Source organism: Motacilla alba, chromosome 7 (genome assembly GCF_015832195.1).
Source record: "Motacilla alba alba isolate MOTALB_02 chromosome 7, Motacilla_alba_V1.0_pri, whole genome shotgun sequence".
Classification (NCBI taxonomy): domain Eukaryota; kingdom Metazoa; phylum Chordata; class Aves; order Passeriformes; family Motacillidae; genus Motacilla; species Motacilla alba.
Genome location: NC_052022.1, coordinates 74,570 through 93,145, shown reverse-complemented (window position 1 = coordinate 93,145; position 18,576 = coordinate 74,570). Strand labels below are relative to the sequence as shown.

Below are 18,576 nucleotides of genomic sequence, written 5' to 3'. Positions count from 1 at the left end.
CAGCACTCCCTTTCAGCATGGCAAACCCCTATGAAATAGAGATTTTTGGAGTTCACCTGAATTAGTAATATGAATTAAGCATTTAGAGTTTAGTCTGTAGAACTATGTGTTAAATTTTAACCTCTTTACTTAAGACACCTCTGCCATGGTACAAAGGGCATAGGAAAATGCAAATTTCTGAAGTTTCTTACACAAAGAACAATACCAGAGAAGACCAAGAGATACAAAAAGTCCAGATAAAGGAACTCTTTTGTCTCCAAGCTAATTAAAGCCTACCGACGTACTCAGATAAGTACCAAGGGACCAAAAGCACATGCACAAAGGAGAAAAGTTCAAAAGTTCAGTCATGAGGAAAACCACAGCCTTCAGCCTCAGAGACCCCCGTGAGACCACCACAGCAAACAATGCATGCCCAGAAGGGCGTGGATCTGATTACCATACGAGGCGAGGACAGGCGGGGCCAGGGGTTGAATATGCATGGAAAAGTTGTGCAATGTATTGCATATGGAACACCTTTGTGAATAAAGATGTGGGACAGGCTGAAGCTCGGGGCACAAGTTTTCACGCGAGCTATCTCGCTCGTGCCAGGCACTGATATACATACCCACTTCATAACTATATCTGGTTGTGGAGTTTATTTATTCCGCGCATCGCTTCACCTACAATTTTAGGCTCTCACTCTTTCTTCCAAGACAACAATCAGGCTCCTGCACCGGCAGTTGTCATACAAAACAACCAGAGCAACGCTTACTTCACATATTGCATAGTGCTTAGCAATACCACATTCCTTCTTCTGCACTTCCCAATGCATACTCGTCCATTCTGCTCTTGAGAACCAGAGTCTGACTTCATGCTTCGACAGAAGAGGCACATATTCACTTCTGACTTGCATAGCCTCGTATCGAAAGACGCCAATAACAAATATCTAGTAATATAACTAGCACAGTACATAAGAAAAATAGATCGCGATTCAAAGAAGCTGGAATAATAAAATACCTCATATCTCATTCAAATATTATATCTTCATTTTAATGTAAATAAAATATTTTACTAAACACTGTAAAAATCTTGTAGGCATCTTTATCAGTTTGCATAACCACTACATTTAGATCAAAACACTTCTCATATTAATCACAAAAATTACAAGATAATGAATCATACAGTAAGTTTCCTAGTTACATGTCTAGTACTAGGCAGCATTACTTTTCAAAACAACTGCTAAAAATGAAAAAATGGGGGGTTTCATTACAAACAGGGGGGGGGTTGGGGGTTTTCTGTTTGTTTTTTAACATTTGTTATATTTAAGTTTACTGCCTGTTAGCTGATAAGCTAACTTTAGCATTGCAAAGGCCAAAGGGAAACACAGGTTTTCTTAATTTCAAAAATCACAGTATGTTCATACATATACATATACACACACACACTTTATGTATGAGAAGGTGGAATTACAGCCACTAAAAAAAACCTAGTGAACAGATTTATCAAATTAATACAGTAACTAATATATTACTCCTCTGGAACAACAAAAGGCTTTAAATTGGTCCATGTATATCAAAGGCAATCAAAAAGCCTGTATCACAAAAAACCCAACAGTACTAATGGACATCTTCTGTTGCTTATCCCTGAGTCATCAGGGCATGACATGAGCCACCTACCAGGCATATATAGTTGATTTATCAGATCACATGGTAAGTACCAACATGTTACCTGAAAAAAAAAACCAAATAATCCACAACAGTGGTAAAGTCTATTCCACAGATTTTTCTAAATACAGAGTCCTGCTACAGAAGGTTCATTTCCCTGAAACTAGAAGGCAAAGCAAATCCTGCAACAGAGACAACCACTAAAAATTCTGGAATAGAGAAATTATGTTGCTCCCTGCTAGCATGCAAAATACAGTTGACAGAATGGAGCTACACACACAAATACTGAGTATTTTGTTTAGGCATGGATGAATTTGAATGGAAATAACTGCTGGTTTTCAGGGAAAAAAATGAAGGAGCAAATTTTACTTAAGTAAAAATCAACCCTTCTCCCTTTCCCCTCAGACTTTGGGTAAGGGAGAATTTGACAGTGTAAATATGTGAGGTAATCCATCAAAAACAGAACTGAAGAACTTCCTACTACATTCATAATAAAACAATCTCTAAAAAACAATTCTTTTTATTATTCTGAGGAAAAGCAACAAAGAGAACGGAAGTTTAACCTATAATACTCCGGGTTCCCTGTGCTCACACAGTTCAGCATGAAGTTACCAAAAACATCTGTGTCAACATTCTCTCCTAACATGATATAAAAGCAGCACAAAAAACCCTATTTTATACTTGACATATTTGTTGATTTTCTTCAGGCACACTTTTATTAAGTCCTCCTGTCCCAGGACATTGTGCATTAAATGTCAAAGCAGTATAAACTAAGAAATTGCAGAACAACAAAAAGTTGTCTTTTTAAAGATCACACTGGAGAGCCTGTAATTTAATCCTCACACATTCTATTTCAATGAATTCTAAAGACCCCAGAATTTGACAGTCTTAATTCAAGACTGTAGCAATATTCTACACTTCTAGTCAAAACTCATGACTCTGCATGCTCTCCTAGTACCATTCTGACACAAAGTAAGTTTAAACAGTTCACCAAAACATCCTAAATACAGAATAAGTGACACACAGGGTCACAGAGTGGTTGAGATTGAAAGGGAGACCATCCTGTCAAAGCCTTAGCTCAAGCAGTCACTTAGAATCAGTTGCCCGGATCTGCGTCCAGATGACTTTGGAGTATTCCCAAGGGTGAAGACTTCACAACCTCTCAGGACAACCTATGTCAGGGCACAGCCATCCTCACAAACAAAAAGTGTTTCCTGATGTTTGATGGCAACTTCACAGAATGGGTCAGTTTGAAAGGGACAGCAGCGGGTTATGTGGTCTTGCCTCCCTGCTAAAGCAGGGTCATCCCAGAGCACATGGCATGGAACTCCTGTGTTTCAGTCTGTGCCCATCTTTGTCCTGACCCCCTGAAAAGAGCCTGGTTCTGCCCTCTTTGCACCTTTCAGACAGGTATTTATAAACAGTGGTGAGATTCCCCTGAACCTTTTCTTTGGGCTGAGGAGTTCAAGCTCTCTTTCCTTGCAGGTAAAATGCTCCAGACCCTTCAACTCCTTAAGGGCCATTTAACAGATGCACTTCAGTAGTCCCATGCTGAGGAACTCAGAGCTACACACACAACTCTACAAACCTCACCTCTGTCCTTCAGCATGTATTTAACTGTACTTTGAACAGTGAAATGCCATAAAGAATTATAGTAACAACTTATGAACTGTAGTAATTTATTGGAACAAGAGCAGAGCCACCACCAACACCAAAAAAAGCTCCAAACATCTGCCCTTTATTGTTCTTGAGTCCAACCTTTTATACCCTTTATCTTACATGCATTCCACCTGTGTGTGCTCTGTACCCTTTTGTCATTGGTCAGTACACCTCGGCACTCCATGTCTCGCTGCCTTCAATACCGTTCACCTGTCCAGCACATCTGTAGCCCATTAGGGATGAGGCTCGGCCACAGCCCCACTCCCAATTACCACAAACTATGAGCCTACAACAGTAATTCTTCTGGCAAAAAGATTTATGGTAACAACTAGTTCAAAGAAACAAAATTTGCACACCAGTTCCACGGAATTAATGAACAAAAAACACTGAGATAGTGTTGTGCCAGTAAAACAATAGACTACAAGATATCACTGGAAGTTGAAAGTGTAATGCAAGCTAGCAATCTTACCTAGTTTAAAATAAAATTGATAATTAGGTGTGAGTGATGGGCTCTGCTGTCAGGATTCTCCACTCCCCCTATTCCTTCGGTCTTGCTGAAGTAAGTGTATTAATCTTGGCCACATACACAAGTGGGAAAGAAAACCCAAATAACCCTGTGAACTGTACTCAGAAAATAGAGTGTAAAAATAAGGAACTACTGGTAATCATAATTTTTTACTTCAAACCATTCACATGTATTACATTCATTATACTAGCATCATTCTAGTACAAAAGTAATGTACTAGACATTCTACTAGGTTTCTGCAAGTTGGGAAGCTAACAGCAGCCTGAAGATGCTATAATGGGTACCTATTTGAAAATCTAGAACTTATGTTTCAAACTATTTTTCTTCTGCTTCCTTACTCTTTCTGGGCAAAAATAAGCTTGCAAGTATTTTCTTCTGCTCTGTGAGCTTTCAAGTTCAGGATAAGAACACAGTGTCGGTAAGATAACTAAGGAATCTGCAAAAGGAAGTTGATTGTCCACTGATTAAAAGAGAAAATACTGTAAAAACAAAAAAAAAAAGCCTTAAGACTGAGAGGAAAGGACCACTACAGGGTACGACATGACAAGAGGCCACAAACTAGCAAGTCTGAATTAATAGTTTCTTAGAATAATATCCCTGACTTTTCAGCTCCTAAAGGCTGGAGTTTGAGCTCAAAAATGAAACTTCTACCACTGCTTAGCACTAATTTAACTCTGCTACTAATGGAATTCAAAATACATCTAAGAATATCAAGAGAAATGCTACACTTTTTTTAAATATTGCCCTAAGTATCAACCAGTATCTGAGTATCTCAGACAAGAAACACTGAATCAGATTAGTAAGAATCCACCATGCAATAGTTTTTTGTTCTTAACAAACTACATTTATTTAGAAGGAAAGATGGTCAAGATATAAGTTTGTTCTAAAACTCACTTTTGGTTTGATATCTACAGATCACTGATCATTTGACCTCTGCCTTTTGCTTTAGGGCTCATTAAAAAAAAAAAAACAGAACAGAAAAGCAAGCAACAGGCAAGTTGAAAATTAATCATCCTGAGGCCATACGCTTTTAAAAATGCAACTTCTGATTATTTCATTGATTTTTATATATAATCTATTTACAAGAAAAAATATTAAAAAAGGAACTTAAATGTCTTGTTTAAGAAACTAAGCTTCTCTTCAAGTCCCGTAGAAATTGTAGCCTTACACTTTTGCTGTTCAAAATTAAATTTATACTGATCTAATGGCACCTGACTTCTTTTCAACAAGTGAAAACATACTGAAACCTGTTTTTCAGCAATTCTATGACAACTTATTTTCTAGCATCCACAGAAGTTAATTACTGCCACATGCATGAACCAGTACGATTTATACTACAACAGGAGTAGCTATCTATGCAGGCTTTTTAATATCTGACAAACAAGTCTGATTCTTCTTAGTCTAGTTTGCAATTTACAGGATGGCAATGAATCTTCTTCGTCACTGAAATCCAGTCCACAATATGTAGCAGGTTGCGGAGGGGCAGGTGGTGGAGGAGGGCAGACACCTCATTTGCCTTAAAATATAACTATGACTACATCTTTTAAAACCTTGTATTTTTCACTTATATTTGACTACATAAGTAGTAGTCATTAAAAAAGGAAGCAATAAAAGCAGGTCCTGCTTTTATTAATGAAACAATCAGCTGCCTGTAAGCCATCCACGTGACACATGCACATAATCCATTTCACAGGGCACTGGTACGTTCACAGACTTCGGTTCTGAGAAGCCCTCAACTAAAATGAAAGCTCTGGAAAACTGTGTATTATTATGTGCATGCATTTCATAAATGCAAATGCTTGTTCTGTCATGTAATACTGCACTGGAAAGATAACAAGTCAGCACGACTTATGCTAGACTATCTGTGTGCCCTCAATAAGAAATAATGCGCACATGGGAATGATTATAAGGTATTTTCACCAACAGAAATTACTGGAGTGCTTACTGCTTGTAGTTATGGATGTAAACATCATTCTAGTTATGTTACTTAAAAGTGATCAACATTTTCTAATTGAAAAAATACTGAATTTATTCTGATAACAAAATTTTGATCCAAAGAAAGTAAAATACAGCATCCACTATCTGCATTCTACTGTGCACAAAACCCATGTACAAAGTACCATGCAAAAGCTTTTTACTGCAGGTCTCCTCAGGTGCTACTTTTGAGGTGGCTGAAAAAATTCTCCTGCGAGCAGTGTTCCCATGATGGTCCTCTGCATTTTCCTACTGCCATAAACCAAACTGCATGAGGAAATACAAGTCCACTTCAACACCTCAGTGGGCAAGGACAGTGCTGACAGCACATATACTTGTTGGACAGTGGGCACACACTGAGGAATCAGACAACTGCTCGGGGCATTGGTGAAGTACATTAATACTGGCCCTACCACTTCCTCAGCTGGCAGGTCTAATCTGTCCATCTTTTCAACATAGTGATTGATTTTTCAGAAAACTGTAGAACTTTACTGTTGAATATCTAGCCTACTTTCAATTATGTCTGAAAAGAAATGACAAACAAAAGTTATGGCATGGAATGGACAGGCACATGGGCAAACAGGAGAGCATGAAGCAGCATGGTCCTAAAACTTTAGGTGTTGACCACAGGTACTTGAATGGAAAGAGATACACGAAGCAAAAAAAGTAACTCAGCTTTACAAAAAGACCCCACTCACACGCATTTCCAATGCCTCCCAGAACATATAACACAGACTATTGCTTAAGACAATTGCTTAGCTATTTATTTTAAACACATTGCAAGGTATAAAAAATACCAGAATTATAAAAATTAAGCATTTAGAGGCCAAGAAATCCTTTTAAAGGGATTGCCCACGCTTGTTTTAACATCAAGTCTTTACACTATTCACAGATCTCTCAGAACACATAATTCATTTCCATGACCGCAAAAAGACTGCAGGCAACATTTCAACACTGCTCTGTATAAACTACTTATATCAACACAATAAAGTTTCCAATATGCTGTATATCTATAATATCTTAACTGCTAACACTGAAAATTTACTGGCATCGGCAAGAGTCAAAAGATTATAGATTTACCTCAATCATAACCAGAAACAGGTTGACACAGAAACACATCTCCCAAAAAACAGGCAAGTATTCCAAGCTGCTCTGTATCTTTCTCGCATATAAATAAAAAGAAAATTACATAGCATAATCTGTTCCTTTCAGTTCCCAATACCAGGCAAAAAAAGAACATTTCATAATTGACTGCATTTACTGGTGCACTTAACATTAGTTTTAACCTAAAGTGAGAGTGAGTTCCTCCCTTCCCCGCATGCCCTTTCTTTGTATAATGAACACACTACTTTTTGCAAATCATAAAAAAATTAGCTCAAAACTAAGCCTCTGGATAAGGCTCTACCATGGACCCAGTACTTCCCATTCTTGCTCAAAAATACATTTGGTTCCATGAGACAACTTGCTATACCTTCTAAGCCTTAAAGTGGGAAAATCAGGCCTGAAAAGCACTTCTAGAAAAGAAAAAAGAGAACTGCAGAAAAAAATAGTGCTAATACCACAATTAAAGGCTGAACAATAAAGGACCCTTACTAAGTCTGTTGTCATTTTAGTACTATATTCTTTCCATATGCATTTTTTCTCTTTTCTGAAATTTACTGCTCCAAACACTCTTACATGCATTAAGTGGCAAGTATATAATTATAAAAACCCTTTGGATATTTTTTTATTCGGCAAGTAGTTGGCAAGTTAAAACAAACAAAAAAGACATGAAAAACACCAAACAGAGGCACTTCAGTATGTCATCCAAATTGGGCGTACCCATTTTGTGTTCAAATATACACCTATTCTAAAACCCTATCCTCTAAATCCTCTGTTATATTTAAGGTAAGACTAAATCCAAGTGCACTCTCTACTAAGCCGGCAGAAAGATAATAATTCTTGGAATGTATCTCTGTGATTTTTTTTCAATAATCCACAGTATTTCACTCCCTTTAGTCAAGACTTGGGATCTCAACTTGCTTCCCATTTCTCACACTTCCTTTGGGACAGTAGCATTTTAACATGGTCTCTGTTGACAACACAGTGAAAAAAATTTAATCACTGTCTGCTGTTAACCAAGTGTCAGCGATTACTAAGAGGAGGGTAGGTGTGTAATCACCTAGTATCAGAATATCCTGCAATGGAGACCCACAAAGATCACTGAATTCAACCCCGACCCTGCCCAGGATACCCCAACAATCCCACCCTGTCCCTGAGAGCACTGTCCAAACACTCCTGGAGCTCCGGCAGCCTTGGGGCTGTGACCATTCCCTGGAGAGAGCCCGTCCAGTGCCCAACAAGCCTCTGAGAACAGAACCTTTTCCTGATATCCGACCTAAACCCATCCCTGACACAGCTACAGCTGTTCCCTCAGGTCGTGTCCCTGATCATAGAGAGCAGAAATCAGAGCTGCCCCTTCACTTCCCCTCATGAGGAAGCTGTAGACCCCAATGAGGTCTGACCTCAGTCTCGTTTTCCCCAAACAGAACAAACCAAGAGACCTCAGACATTCTTCACATGGCTTTCCCTATAAACCCTTAACAATTTACTTCTTTAGACTCATGTGTAAGGTAATTTCACTGAAAGAGCCAAAATGGGAGCATCTATTGTTTCTAATATTAGACTCGGTAACTAAAACCACCCAAAAACCCAAACAGGAATCCTCCTTGCTGCTCTGAAAGCTCCTACAATCGTGCTATGAAGAAACTGCTTCTGGCAATACAACTGTTGTAGAGGTTGGTCCCCCAGGGACCTATTGAGCACCCTTCCACCCCACTTCTCTCCTAAACCACACAGTTGTAGTCTCATTTACTTCTGATCTAGCTCTTTCTTCAACATTGAAAAGAAGCAGTGAGGTGCTAAGGGTAACTCCAAGAAAGAAGAATGATTGGAGATGAGACGGAAAAATACTGGTTTGCATTTCCCACGGTTTATCCTTTTTTCAATTGCCGTAACTACTCAGACAAGACCAGAGCTGTAAGGAGCGATAACATCTTTTATTACATCAACTGATACAGCTTGAAAAACTAGACTCTTTCAGGCACGTATGTTTGATATTTTTGTCTTGCTGACTGACACAGTAAGAAACCTCTCTTAATGACTTCCCATTTTCCTGGATCCATACATATGAAATAAGAATTTATTTACAACTTTCCTCAGCAATACTTTCTATTTACATGCCAGCTTATAAATTAGTAACAAATTAACAACTCACAATGTACTGGATCAAAAGATGTATGGAGAGCAGGAATTCTGGGCTCCCTTTTATTCCCACATGAACTAAGGATGTTATGAAAACTGACTTTTATTGTCAAAATTATATTACTCCTTATAAAAGTTCCAGTAACTAGGACAAACAAAAATAAGGAAAAGTTATCAAACTATTCTGCATAAGCTTGATGTTCAACTGAAAAGCAAAACTGAATGCAGGGAGATCAACTTTACATCAGGCTTATATATATTAATAACTAATATTTCTAAGTAAGTACTTTTCACATCGTAATAATAGATAAGCATACCTTTATAAGAGCGCAGTCATTCCTAATGCATCCATTATTTTCTCCATGGGATACTCAATCATGGGATACTCCACAGAACTGCTTACTTCTACTTTACTATACCTTCATTTGTGTAATACAATTACATTTTATACTTCCTGGCTTTCCCCCAAAACCATTGGGCACACAATGCATGAAAAAAAAAATCTGCAACTACAGTGTTAGCAAGGTAACACTGAGTAAATCTAACAAGGATTGCTTATTCAGAACAACAAATGTTACAAAACTACTACAAAGCTTGGCTGATGTCACTTTTTTAGTATTTACATAACAAGATTTCATGTTTAAGATGTATGTCACTGCTCACCCTTACACCTTGTTTCTTCAAAGCACAGAGTTTAACATTTTATTCTGCATTTAGTTAAAAATAAATATTTAATACAGAGGTTGTTCTATGATGCAAGCACAGCTAAAATGAAGGGCCTCTGTGGCTGCAGCGACCAGATTTCAAATGCAGGTAGATCAATAAAAAAGAAAGCTCAAGTACAGTCGCCATGTGTGAGTAGAATGGTTTATAATAGCTTGCAAACGACTATGCACTTGCTGTAACCAGCTGTTCTTAAATTATGAATATGCAATCAATTCATGTTAAAGCCAAATCCCAGCACCGTTTTTACAGGGAAATCCTAATAGTTTTTTGCTTCTTCCACATGTTAGTTCTGTTAAGGCTACATACAAACAGCAGTAACTTTGGAACAAATAGGACCAAACTGTTTGCATTTCATTACTAAGTCCATTAGCACAGCAAGGGTTGTCAATCTTTAGAACTCCCCTACAACAGCACAGGCAATACAACAATGATCTCCAAGCCAAAAAAAACCTCCACAGCAGACACACAAGCCCATTTGCCAAGTTTTCGCTTCAGCCAATCAGCTTGTCTGCCCTGACCTGTTTGAAGGCTTGCATCAAGCTTCAAACACTAAAAAACATCCATCATAAAAACAAAGACAGGACACTGAATTATACAGTATTAACCTCCAGGGTTTGCATACAAAGATGTAAGATTTATTTATGTCATAGCACGTTAAGAGCTTCAGCACACTGTTCTTTACACCAAAGTAGCTGCCAATTTGATGAACCTCTCTGCCCTCAGCAGTACAGTGTCTTTGATTAATGAGTGCATGCTTGTGGAAAAGTGCAAGAACAAAAAATGGGGCAAAATCCACACAATTATGTCCCTGTGCACCAATGGACCACTGCAATCATTTCTGTCCAACTGGCTTCCTGCTGTAGAAAGACTGAGGGCTGAGGAGGGGATTGTGGAATTATTTTGCTGATTATACTTGGATACTACGTACCACTCTTCTCAAATAGATAACTGGTAAAATGCACTGCATTGTTTATGAAATAATCTTTCAGCATTAGAAAAACATTAACACACTAACACAAATTGATTAATAAATAGGGTCACAATCCAAAAACATCATCTATGTACTCAGTGAAGGAAAAAATACTCTCAGGAAGACTTCAAGGTTTTAGCTTTTAATCCAAAAGACTCAAGGCTCAGGTTCAAGAACAGCTAGGCAGATTATTTTGTGCCTTTAAATTACTGTTTAAATATTCTAAAGAAAATCTACCTCATACTTCCTGTAATTTACAGGAATAAGAATATACTGGTAGGGTTCATCATTACTCAAAAAATGAAAAATGTTCATTATCCTTTCCAACAATTCCAGAGTAGAACTAAGTTCTGTGTGAGGATCCAAAAAGACAACAGCATTATCAGACAGTCACTGTATAATTTTTAAGCCTACCATCTTTCCCAAGGCTTTACAATGTAAACATTACCAGTGACAAATACTTAAATTTAGCAGTCCCACTAATTACTAATGTAAAGAGTCCATCAAGTAGAACAATTTTTCAGGTAGTTTTTTCTTTACATTTTTAGTAGTTTGAATTGATTCCTCCCTCAGCAGCTAGAAAAATCTCTGCAATCTCTTTTTGCAAACTACCAAAGCTTAACCCATTCAGCTCTTTACAATGCCTGACCTACATCAAGTGAAAGGAGTCTTATTTCCTTTACACACAGAAAACAAGGCGTTCAAGAGGCCCTGAAGGGCTTGGGTAGCAAGGTAAAAGGAGAGAATTCACATTAAAGGCAACAGGCATCATAGAGACACCGACAAGCCCAGCACATTTTTTCCTAAGTTTCAGAGACTATGTTTGAAAGATCATCTGTCCCTAAGCAAGGTTTTTAAATGCACACTAGTTTTGATATTGGTCTTTTTTCCAATGATCTCAAAGATATTCTATAAAAAGAGAAATAACAGGTATTAGGAATTGTGTTAAATACATAAATTAATTCTGTTAAACTAAGTTGGGGAAACCCTTGTATCCTTTCTTCCTTACTGCTACATTAAAAAAAGTGAAATAGCCATTAAGACCTCCTCACACTCCAAGAGTTTCTTTCTGATGTCTCAAGACCTGGTGTCTCATGAAATGCTAACATCACAAAACAAACCACAACTTCTCCTTCCCAAAAAGAAACAAAAATCTATTTTATACCATAAAATTACAATGCACATTTTTTATTTCCATTTAAATCTGAGCAGAATTTTGGTACTGGACTTAAACAAAGTCTACTTGTTTTCTTCTTTTAAAGGAATGGCTCGAGTCCTGGGCACTAGATAACGGCAAATTTAGGACAGTAAAAAACTTAAACACTAAAGAACTTGGATAAGAACTTAACACAGCTAATAGGTGAAACTCTATGCTAACTCGATTATATGTCCCACATAGCTGTTTTCCCCTTAAAATTTTACGATTAAGAAACAAAATAATGGCAAAATACTGCATCTTGCCTGGCCCTTCTGCAGAGGCTGAATAAATACATGGTCCCAGTTTTGTTTAATGACTACGTGCTGCATTCTGCTTACCTACCCATAGCAATTACTCTGGGCTAACAAACCACGCGTTTCCGTTTTCAAGGAAACAACTACCCAGCACACCACACATTAAAGTCAGTGAAGACAGCTCTTTCTTCATCCTCTACCACCAACTCCTTGTGATGTTGGTAAAAGACTAAACCCTTCAAGAGTCCTTATCTCTGTAACAGTGAAAATAATACTGTCTTGCCTTCACAAAGCCCTAAGAAAGACAAACCAAAAAACTAATGAGAACCTACTGTTTTCCTCACACAAATCTTCTGGTGATTCCTTGTTGGTTTGTTGCTATTTACAGTAAAAATGGTTTTAATGTAAAAATGCAGTAGCATAACAAAAAAAAAAATCTTTAAAAGCATAGATGTCCTTTTAAAAAAGGATGTTTCATTTCCTTCTGTGGTGCAGCAGGGAAGATCATCTGTACCTAGATTCCGAATAATGCATAATGTTCTTCAATACAAAACTTCCCATTTCTATAAAATATGTTATCCAACATATACCTACTACATTTTGTCTACATTCAGAATGTTGTAAACTATCAAACAACCACAAAAATCACTGCTAACCTTGACAACTGTTTCAGGGTTCCTTGTGGTGGCAATTAACAATCACGAACTAGTTTATAATGTAGTATGACATAATTCACTAAATGTACTGTAATAAAACTACAGTATTAACTCAGAAGTTGATCCACACTTGGGAGAAAACTGATAGACTATAGGAATCTTCCTGGGGCCAAATTCTCTACACGATGAAAACATTAGTATTCTACTACTTAGTATTCTACTGGAAGAGTCTGTTTATTAAAAAAAAATAAAAATAAAAATTAAAAATCAAACAAACCCCCATTCCACCATTATTTACACTTTTAAGTTTTATTTAAAGATACCTATACATTAGTGTCTCAGAGACGGATCACAGCAAAGGGATTTGAACACACAAAGTTCACACAGTGAAACCCTTCATGTGCCAGAGGGAGAGGGGGGAGTAAGGGTGTAAGAAACTGCATTGTTGGTTATACCTCCCAAGAGTCAAGATCTCCTATTCCCAAATATGCCATTATAAGAAAATTAGAGAACTAACAGCAGTGAGGTATTCCTTCCCCTCATTCTGGGATATGAGACCGGGTGCACAAGCTTCATTTTATTTGCAACTCTGATATTCCAAGTCTTGCACAGGAACAGAAATTAGCAACAAAGACCTTAACAATTGCAGTTCAAGCTGGGAGGGACTGTACTACTTGAATTCAATGACACCACTAATGGCTTCTTAGCAGTTTCATGAAATCAACCAGCTGTCAAATCGATGCATCAGAAGGAACAGTTATGCACTCCCATAAGAAAAAAGCAACACATCAGGATGTTTTGCAAAACATCTGCTCCTTTACAATGCAGTTCTACAATAAACGCGCAAACAAAGAAAACATTAAAAAGGGCAACGGGACCTATAAGGAAAGGCTTCTATTACCTTCTTATTTGCATTTTAAGTGTTGCCCAAAAAAGACCAAAAAATCTCGTAGAACTTTCTTCTTAACATAAGGTCAACATAAAGATTAAACAAATATACTACAGCAGTCAACCAATGCTCTTTCCCTCCATGATATATAGATACTGTTAGTTTACCTTTTGAAAATGCAAAACATTTTATTACATGTTCAAGAAAATCAAGACTTTTTCACCAAAAGGTATGAAGTACGTATTCAGTGTTTTTCCCCCTCTCACACCACTCAAAAAATTTTACAATGGCATTGACAACCTACAAGAATCTTAAAAACAATTATCTTTTTGTGGGAACACAGACCTGTAAGGAACCCAGCACAGTGGAATTTAGTTTGAGAAAATAATTTGGATGAGAAATACCAGTATGTCATGGTTTAGGACTGGTATTCTCCATTTCAGTGCTCCCACTGAAACCATGTGCTGCTCATTCACTCCCTCCCCTTCTTCAGTATGGAGAGGAAAACTGGAGGCACAAAAGGTAAAGGTCGTGGATTGAGATAAGAACAATTTACCGGAAACAGCAATGAGATAAGAAAACGAATAGTAATAGCAACAATACCAATGACAGAGACTACAAAAAAGCGTCCAAAGATTCACATGGAAAACAACCATATCCTAGCTTCACTTGGAAGAGAGCCCTTCTCTCCCCAAAAGGAATAGAGTGCCTTGCATGCCCTTCCCACCCGCAACAAACAGAGGTAAGGCAGTCACAACTACCGGGTCCTGGCCATGCCCCTCCTGGCTGCTGCAAAAATGAACCCTGTCCTGGCTGGAAGTAGAACACGGTATCACAATTCCAATTGATTTTCAATACAGAATAGTCACAAAACCTTATACTGTGCCATCCAGAACAGACTCTGGATTAGGAATGAAAAGGAAACAATACCTGATCCTCTAAAGAATTCTTTTTACTTTCTAGAGAGTTCTGTTTATGAACAACTTCATCACAACCTGATATGAATACTCCCCTCGCTTACAGGAATTGGTACAACCTATGATTAAACCAGCATCACACCTGCCTGAAGTGAACACAGAATTTCTTGAACACTGAAGATTGCTTAACAATTCCTATTCCTTCCTCTGCATATACTTTACAAAAATTACCTTGGCTACCATTTTCTTAACATTATGCAGTGTACTGATTTTGCAGCATTTTGACAAAAAATTGTATGTGGTTTATTATGAGATGTCAAAGCTACACTGCCATTTTCAGAAACTACTCCTCTGTTGCTCACCATTTATATAACAAATCCAATCTTCTAGACCTTCACTACATTTATAATCTAGAATCACCTGCTGTACATGCGTTCAACTGTTTAAACGTTTTCATTTACTCAGCATTCACACATACAGGAAATAGCAAATCCAACCACACTTTCTGATGCTTTTAGGAAAGAAAAATAAAGCATCTGACATTTGTTCTAACATAACCTTACGGCTACTTTAAGTACAGCATTCAATACTGACTTGGATAGAAAGAAAGTCTTGACGTACAAACAGCTATTCCTATTACTTTGTATGTTAACTGTTGTCAATATTTTCCCCAATCCTGTAGACTAAGAAAATGTGAATTAAACACAAGTAGTTTCATGTTCTCCATAGTGTGACTTTAAATATGGAGCAAGTCAAACAAGCATAGAAAAAAGAATGGAAAAACAAAATTTTAGCTACAACAATTACTCCTTACCAATTACATATTTCGCTAGGTCATGTGACCAGAAAAACTTTCATGAGATTAAAAAAAGGGCAATTGAGAACCAAATTAACATGTTGAACAATACCTCTTATTGTTCTCCCTTTCACAACAGCTGATGCAAAACTTGTAGTCAGAGGAAAAGAGATTTGTTGTCAGGTTTTGGGTAAGGAGTTGTTGTAGGGTTGGTTCTTTCAGTGAGTTTAGTATAGTTACTACATTGAGCCACACACATTATACAGTACCTGGAACATGACCCAAACTACATGTAATATTTATAGGTACTTTCCAGATGGAACCTTTTCATAATATACCTTAATAAGTTCATTGCTTCCAAACATACCTCCAAGTCTGTAACTTAAAAATGGAGGTCTGTTTAGCCATGTTCCTCATGCCAAGAAGACTCTATTTATTTCTCAGGGAAGATTCTGTAGCAAGTGTTTAATGTAAACTTCACATCAGATTCATACTTTCCATAAACAAAACCAATGCAGATATCCAGATAATTTGTTGTTTAACACAGTAACTTCAGAATGTTTTTTTAAATAACCCAACAGTTAAGCATTGCACATTAAATACTAAGGCCAGGGCAGGGGGAAAAAAAAAAAGGGGTGGGGGGGGGGGGTGGCACGATTGTTTTTCTGATATGAAACCAGACACCAGATAAAGAAGCGTATTCTCAGTGTCCCCCGTACGTGCGCGCTCAACTAGGAACCTTTCTCTTTAAAGTGCGGTTTACAACACGTTAGATCAGGGATTCCAGGGGAAAGCACAGAGTCTTTGGACGAAAATCCCCTTAAACTTTACATGACGTCACTATCTGTCCCTGTAACATTCCCTAAACTTTAATGCTTATCCAGAAGTGCTTTCAGGTTTTCTATTCATTCCCTCCTAAAAGAGACGGTCAGACTTTGGAATAAAAATTTGCCCAAGATGGCGAAAGGCTTGTTGTTTAGAGGGCAGAAAAATGGAGGATATTGTAATATACACAAAGGGATAAATTTCAACAACTCGGCCCAGCGCTGCAGCTGCTTGTTTCTCTTTACAAGGACGGGACACGCACAAAGCAGCGGACAGAGGGGCCCGCAGTGAGCCGGGTGTGCGGAGCGGCGCCCGCTCCCGGCCCGCGCCGCGCCCCGCGGAAGGGAGGGAGGCAGGGAGGGAGCGCCTACTCACCGCGCGCGGGAGCGGGGGCTGCGCGGGGCCGAGGGTCGCCCGCGGAGGGGCATGGCCCGCTCCGGCCGCTGCCCCGCGGCCGCTCCGCGCGGCCCCGCCTCGCGCCCGCCCTGACAGCCCCGACCGAGGGGAGCGGGGCAGCGCCCGCCGCCAAGAGAGGAACGGGGCGGGAGGGCCGCCGGGCGCGGAGCGTACCACACAGCGCCACACAAAAGAGCCTCCCGGTGGCCGCTAGCAGCCGCCGCGCCGCCCCGGAGGCTGCGGGCGTCCGTCGGCAGAGACGTGACCGGCACCGCCCGGCCAAGGCACGGGCGTGCGGCCACGAGCAAAGTTTAAAATCGCTCGGAACACGGCCGTCCCGTCTGCAGACACCCCGGCCCCGGCCCTTCCCCGGGACTCACCTCCACGCAGCCACTCCGCCTCCCGCCCGCAGCCCTGCCCGGGCAGGGCCCCGCAGCGGGACTCGCGCTCGGCCCACACAACAAAGGGGCGATACGCGCCGGCGGGGATGCGGCCGGCGAGGCGGGCGCTACTCGGCTTCGGGAACCCCGGCGCGGCAGAACACCGTGCCACTCCAGCCGCTCACCTGGGAGAAGCTCCGCCGCTCGGTGCGCGGGTCGCGCGGCTCCCGCTCTCCCGCTCTCTCCGCTGCGCTGTGCGGGCGGCGCGCGCCGGGCCGGCCCTTCCCGGCGCTCCCCGGAGCCGGGCGGGGGCGCGCGCGGGCGGCGGCGCGCACGGCGGCCGCCCCCAGCCGGCGGGACCCTGGAGGGGGTCGCGGACCCCGCGCCCCGGTGACGTCACCGCCGGCGCTGCCGCGGGGCTGGCGGCGCGGCCGGGCCGGGGGCGGCCGGCGGGAGCGCGGATCTCGCCGCGGGACCCGCGCCCGCCCTCGGGCTGCCCAAAGTTCTGAACAGCCCGCGTTCTTCACACTGCGACCGAAAGTTCCAGTCCGCCGCGGGTCATTAATGATGACTTTATCGGTCGGGGGAGAAACAAAGTTGCCCACCTTAAGAACCTACAGATTAAGTTCAGGTTAAAAAAATTAGTAAAGCAACAATAGAATCTGGGGTATAAACAACTGACGTCTACGAAACTAAAAAATAAGGTGATCCACTTCTAAAAGAGGAGACATTTTAAAAAAGCAACGTTCAACTTTTGAGTTCTTGAAGTACTCGATAAATTCAAGCAAAGGAAGCAACAAGGGTGGCAGAATAAAATTAAAATCAAGGGGAAGTATTAACAATCACCAGGTATTGACACAAGAATTAAAATTAAAAATACATTTTTTTAATACAAATCTTTTCGCCTTGCCTGAAACAACCCACAGAGGTTGTAGAAAATTAAAAACTATGCTTCCCTACACCAACCCTTCACACTACACACATGGTATCCTCCTCCTTTTTTTTCCCCCTTCTTTGGCATAGTCTCAAACTCAAGCAGGGTTAAAGTACACTGCTAGAGCCCAAGGACTGCTCCCTACAAACCACAACTGTAACACCATCAAGTTAAACCACAGTACAATGAAGAAAATCTAACTGATTTCAGTATGAGTTGGTAAAAACATACTTGCAGAATTCAAGAATATGTACACCTTGTTAACTTTATTAAATACTACATATAAGCATTTTAAAAATCAAGAATATTTCTAAATAAAGTCGATCTATGCATAAAGAAATGTGCACATGTAGAAAGATGCCATTGTCTTCTGTTTCCTCTTTAGCCACTGGCTGCGATTTTAATTGTGCTGGAGGATCTTCATTAGTATTAACACATGGGGAGATTTCACAAAGCTGCTTCATTAGGGGAAAAAAAAAGCCTGGCAGACTAGCTCTTTTTGCATGCAACGAGAATGTCAGCCTTACCTCGGTCATTTGTAACATAATAAGTGCAAGCACAATGATTGCAGTGCAGGAGCATTGGGGGAA

General features: G+C 40.0%; 1 protein-coding gene across 18 annotated transcripts in view; it reads right to left on the bottom strand.

Moving 5' to 3' along the window:
• BAZ2B (bromodomain adjacent to zinc finger domain 2B) overlaps positions 1 to 17,354 on the bottom strand; it is a 112,301-nt gene extending 94,947 nt beyond the window's left edge. For 14 of the 18 annotated variants that reach the window (XM_038141942.1, XM_038141958.1, XM_038141943.1 and 11 more), the window contains exon 1: positions 1,656 to 1,675. In XM_038141942.1, coding sequence (XP_037997870.1) covers positions 1,656 to 1,662 — 7 coding nt within the window. In that variant the 5' untranslated portion in view covers positions 1,663 to 1,675. The other 4 variants (XM_038141947.1, XM_038141951.1, XM_038141950.1 and 1 more) reach the window with 4 other exon arrangements.
• Between the last annotated feature and the right edge of the window lie 1,222 nt (positions 17,355 to 18,576).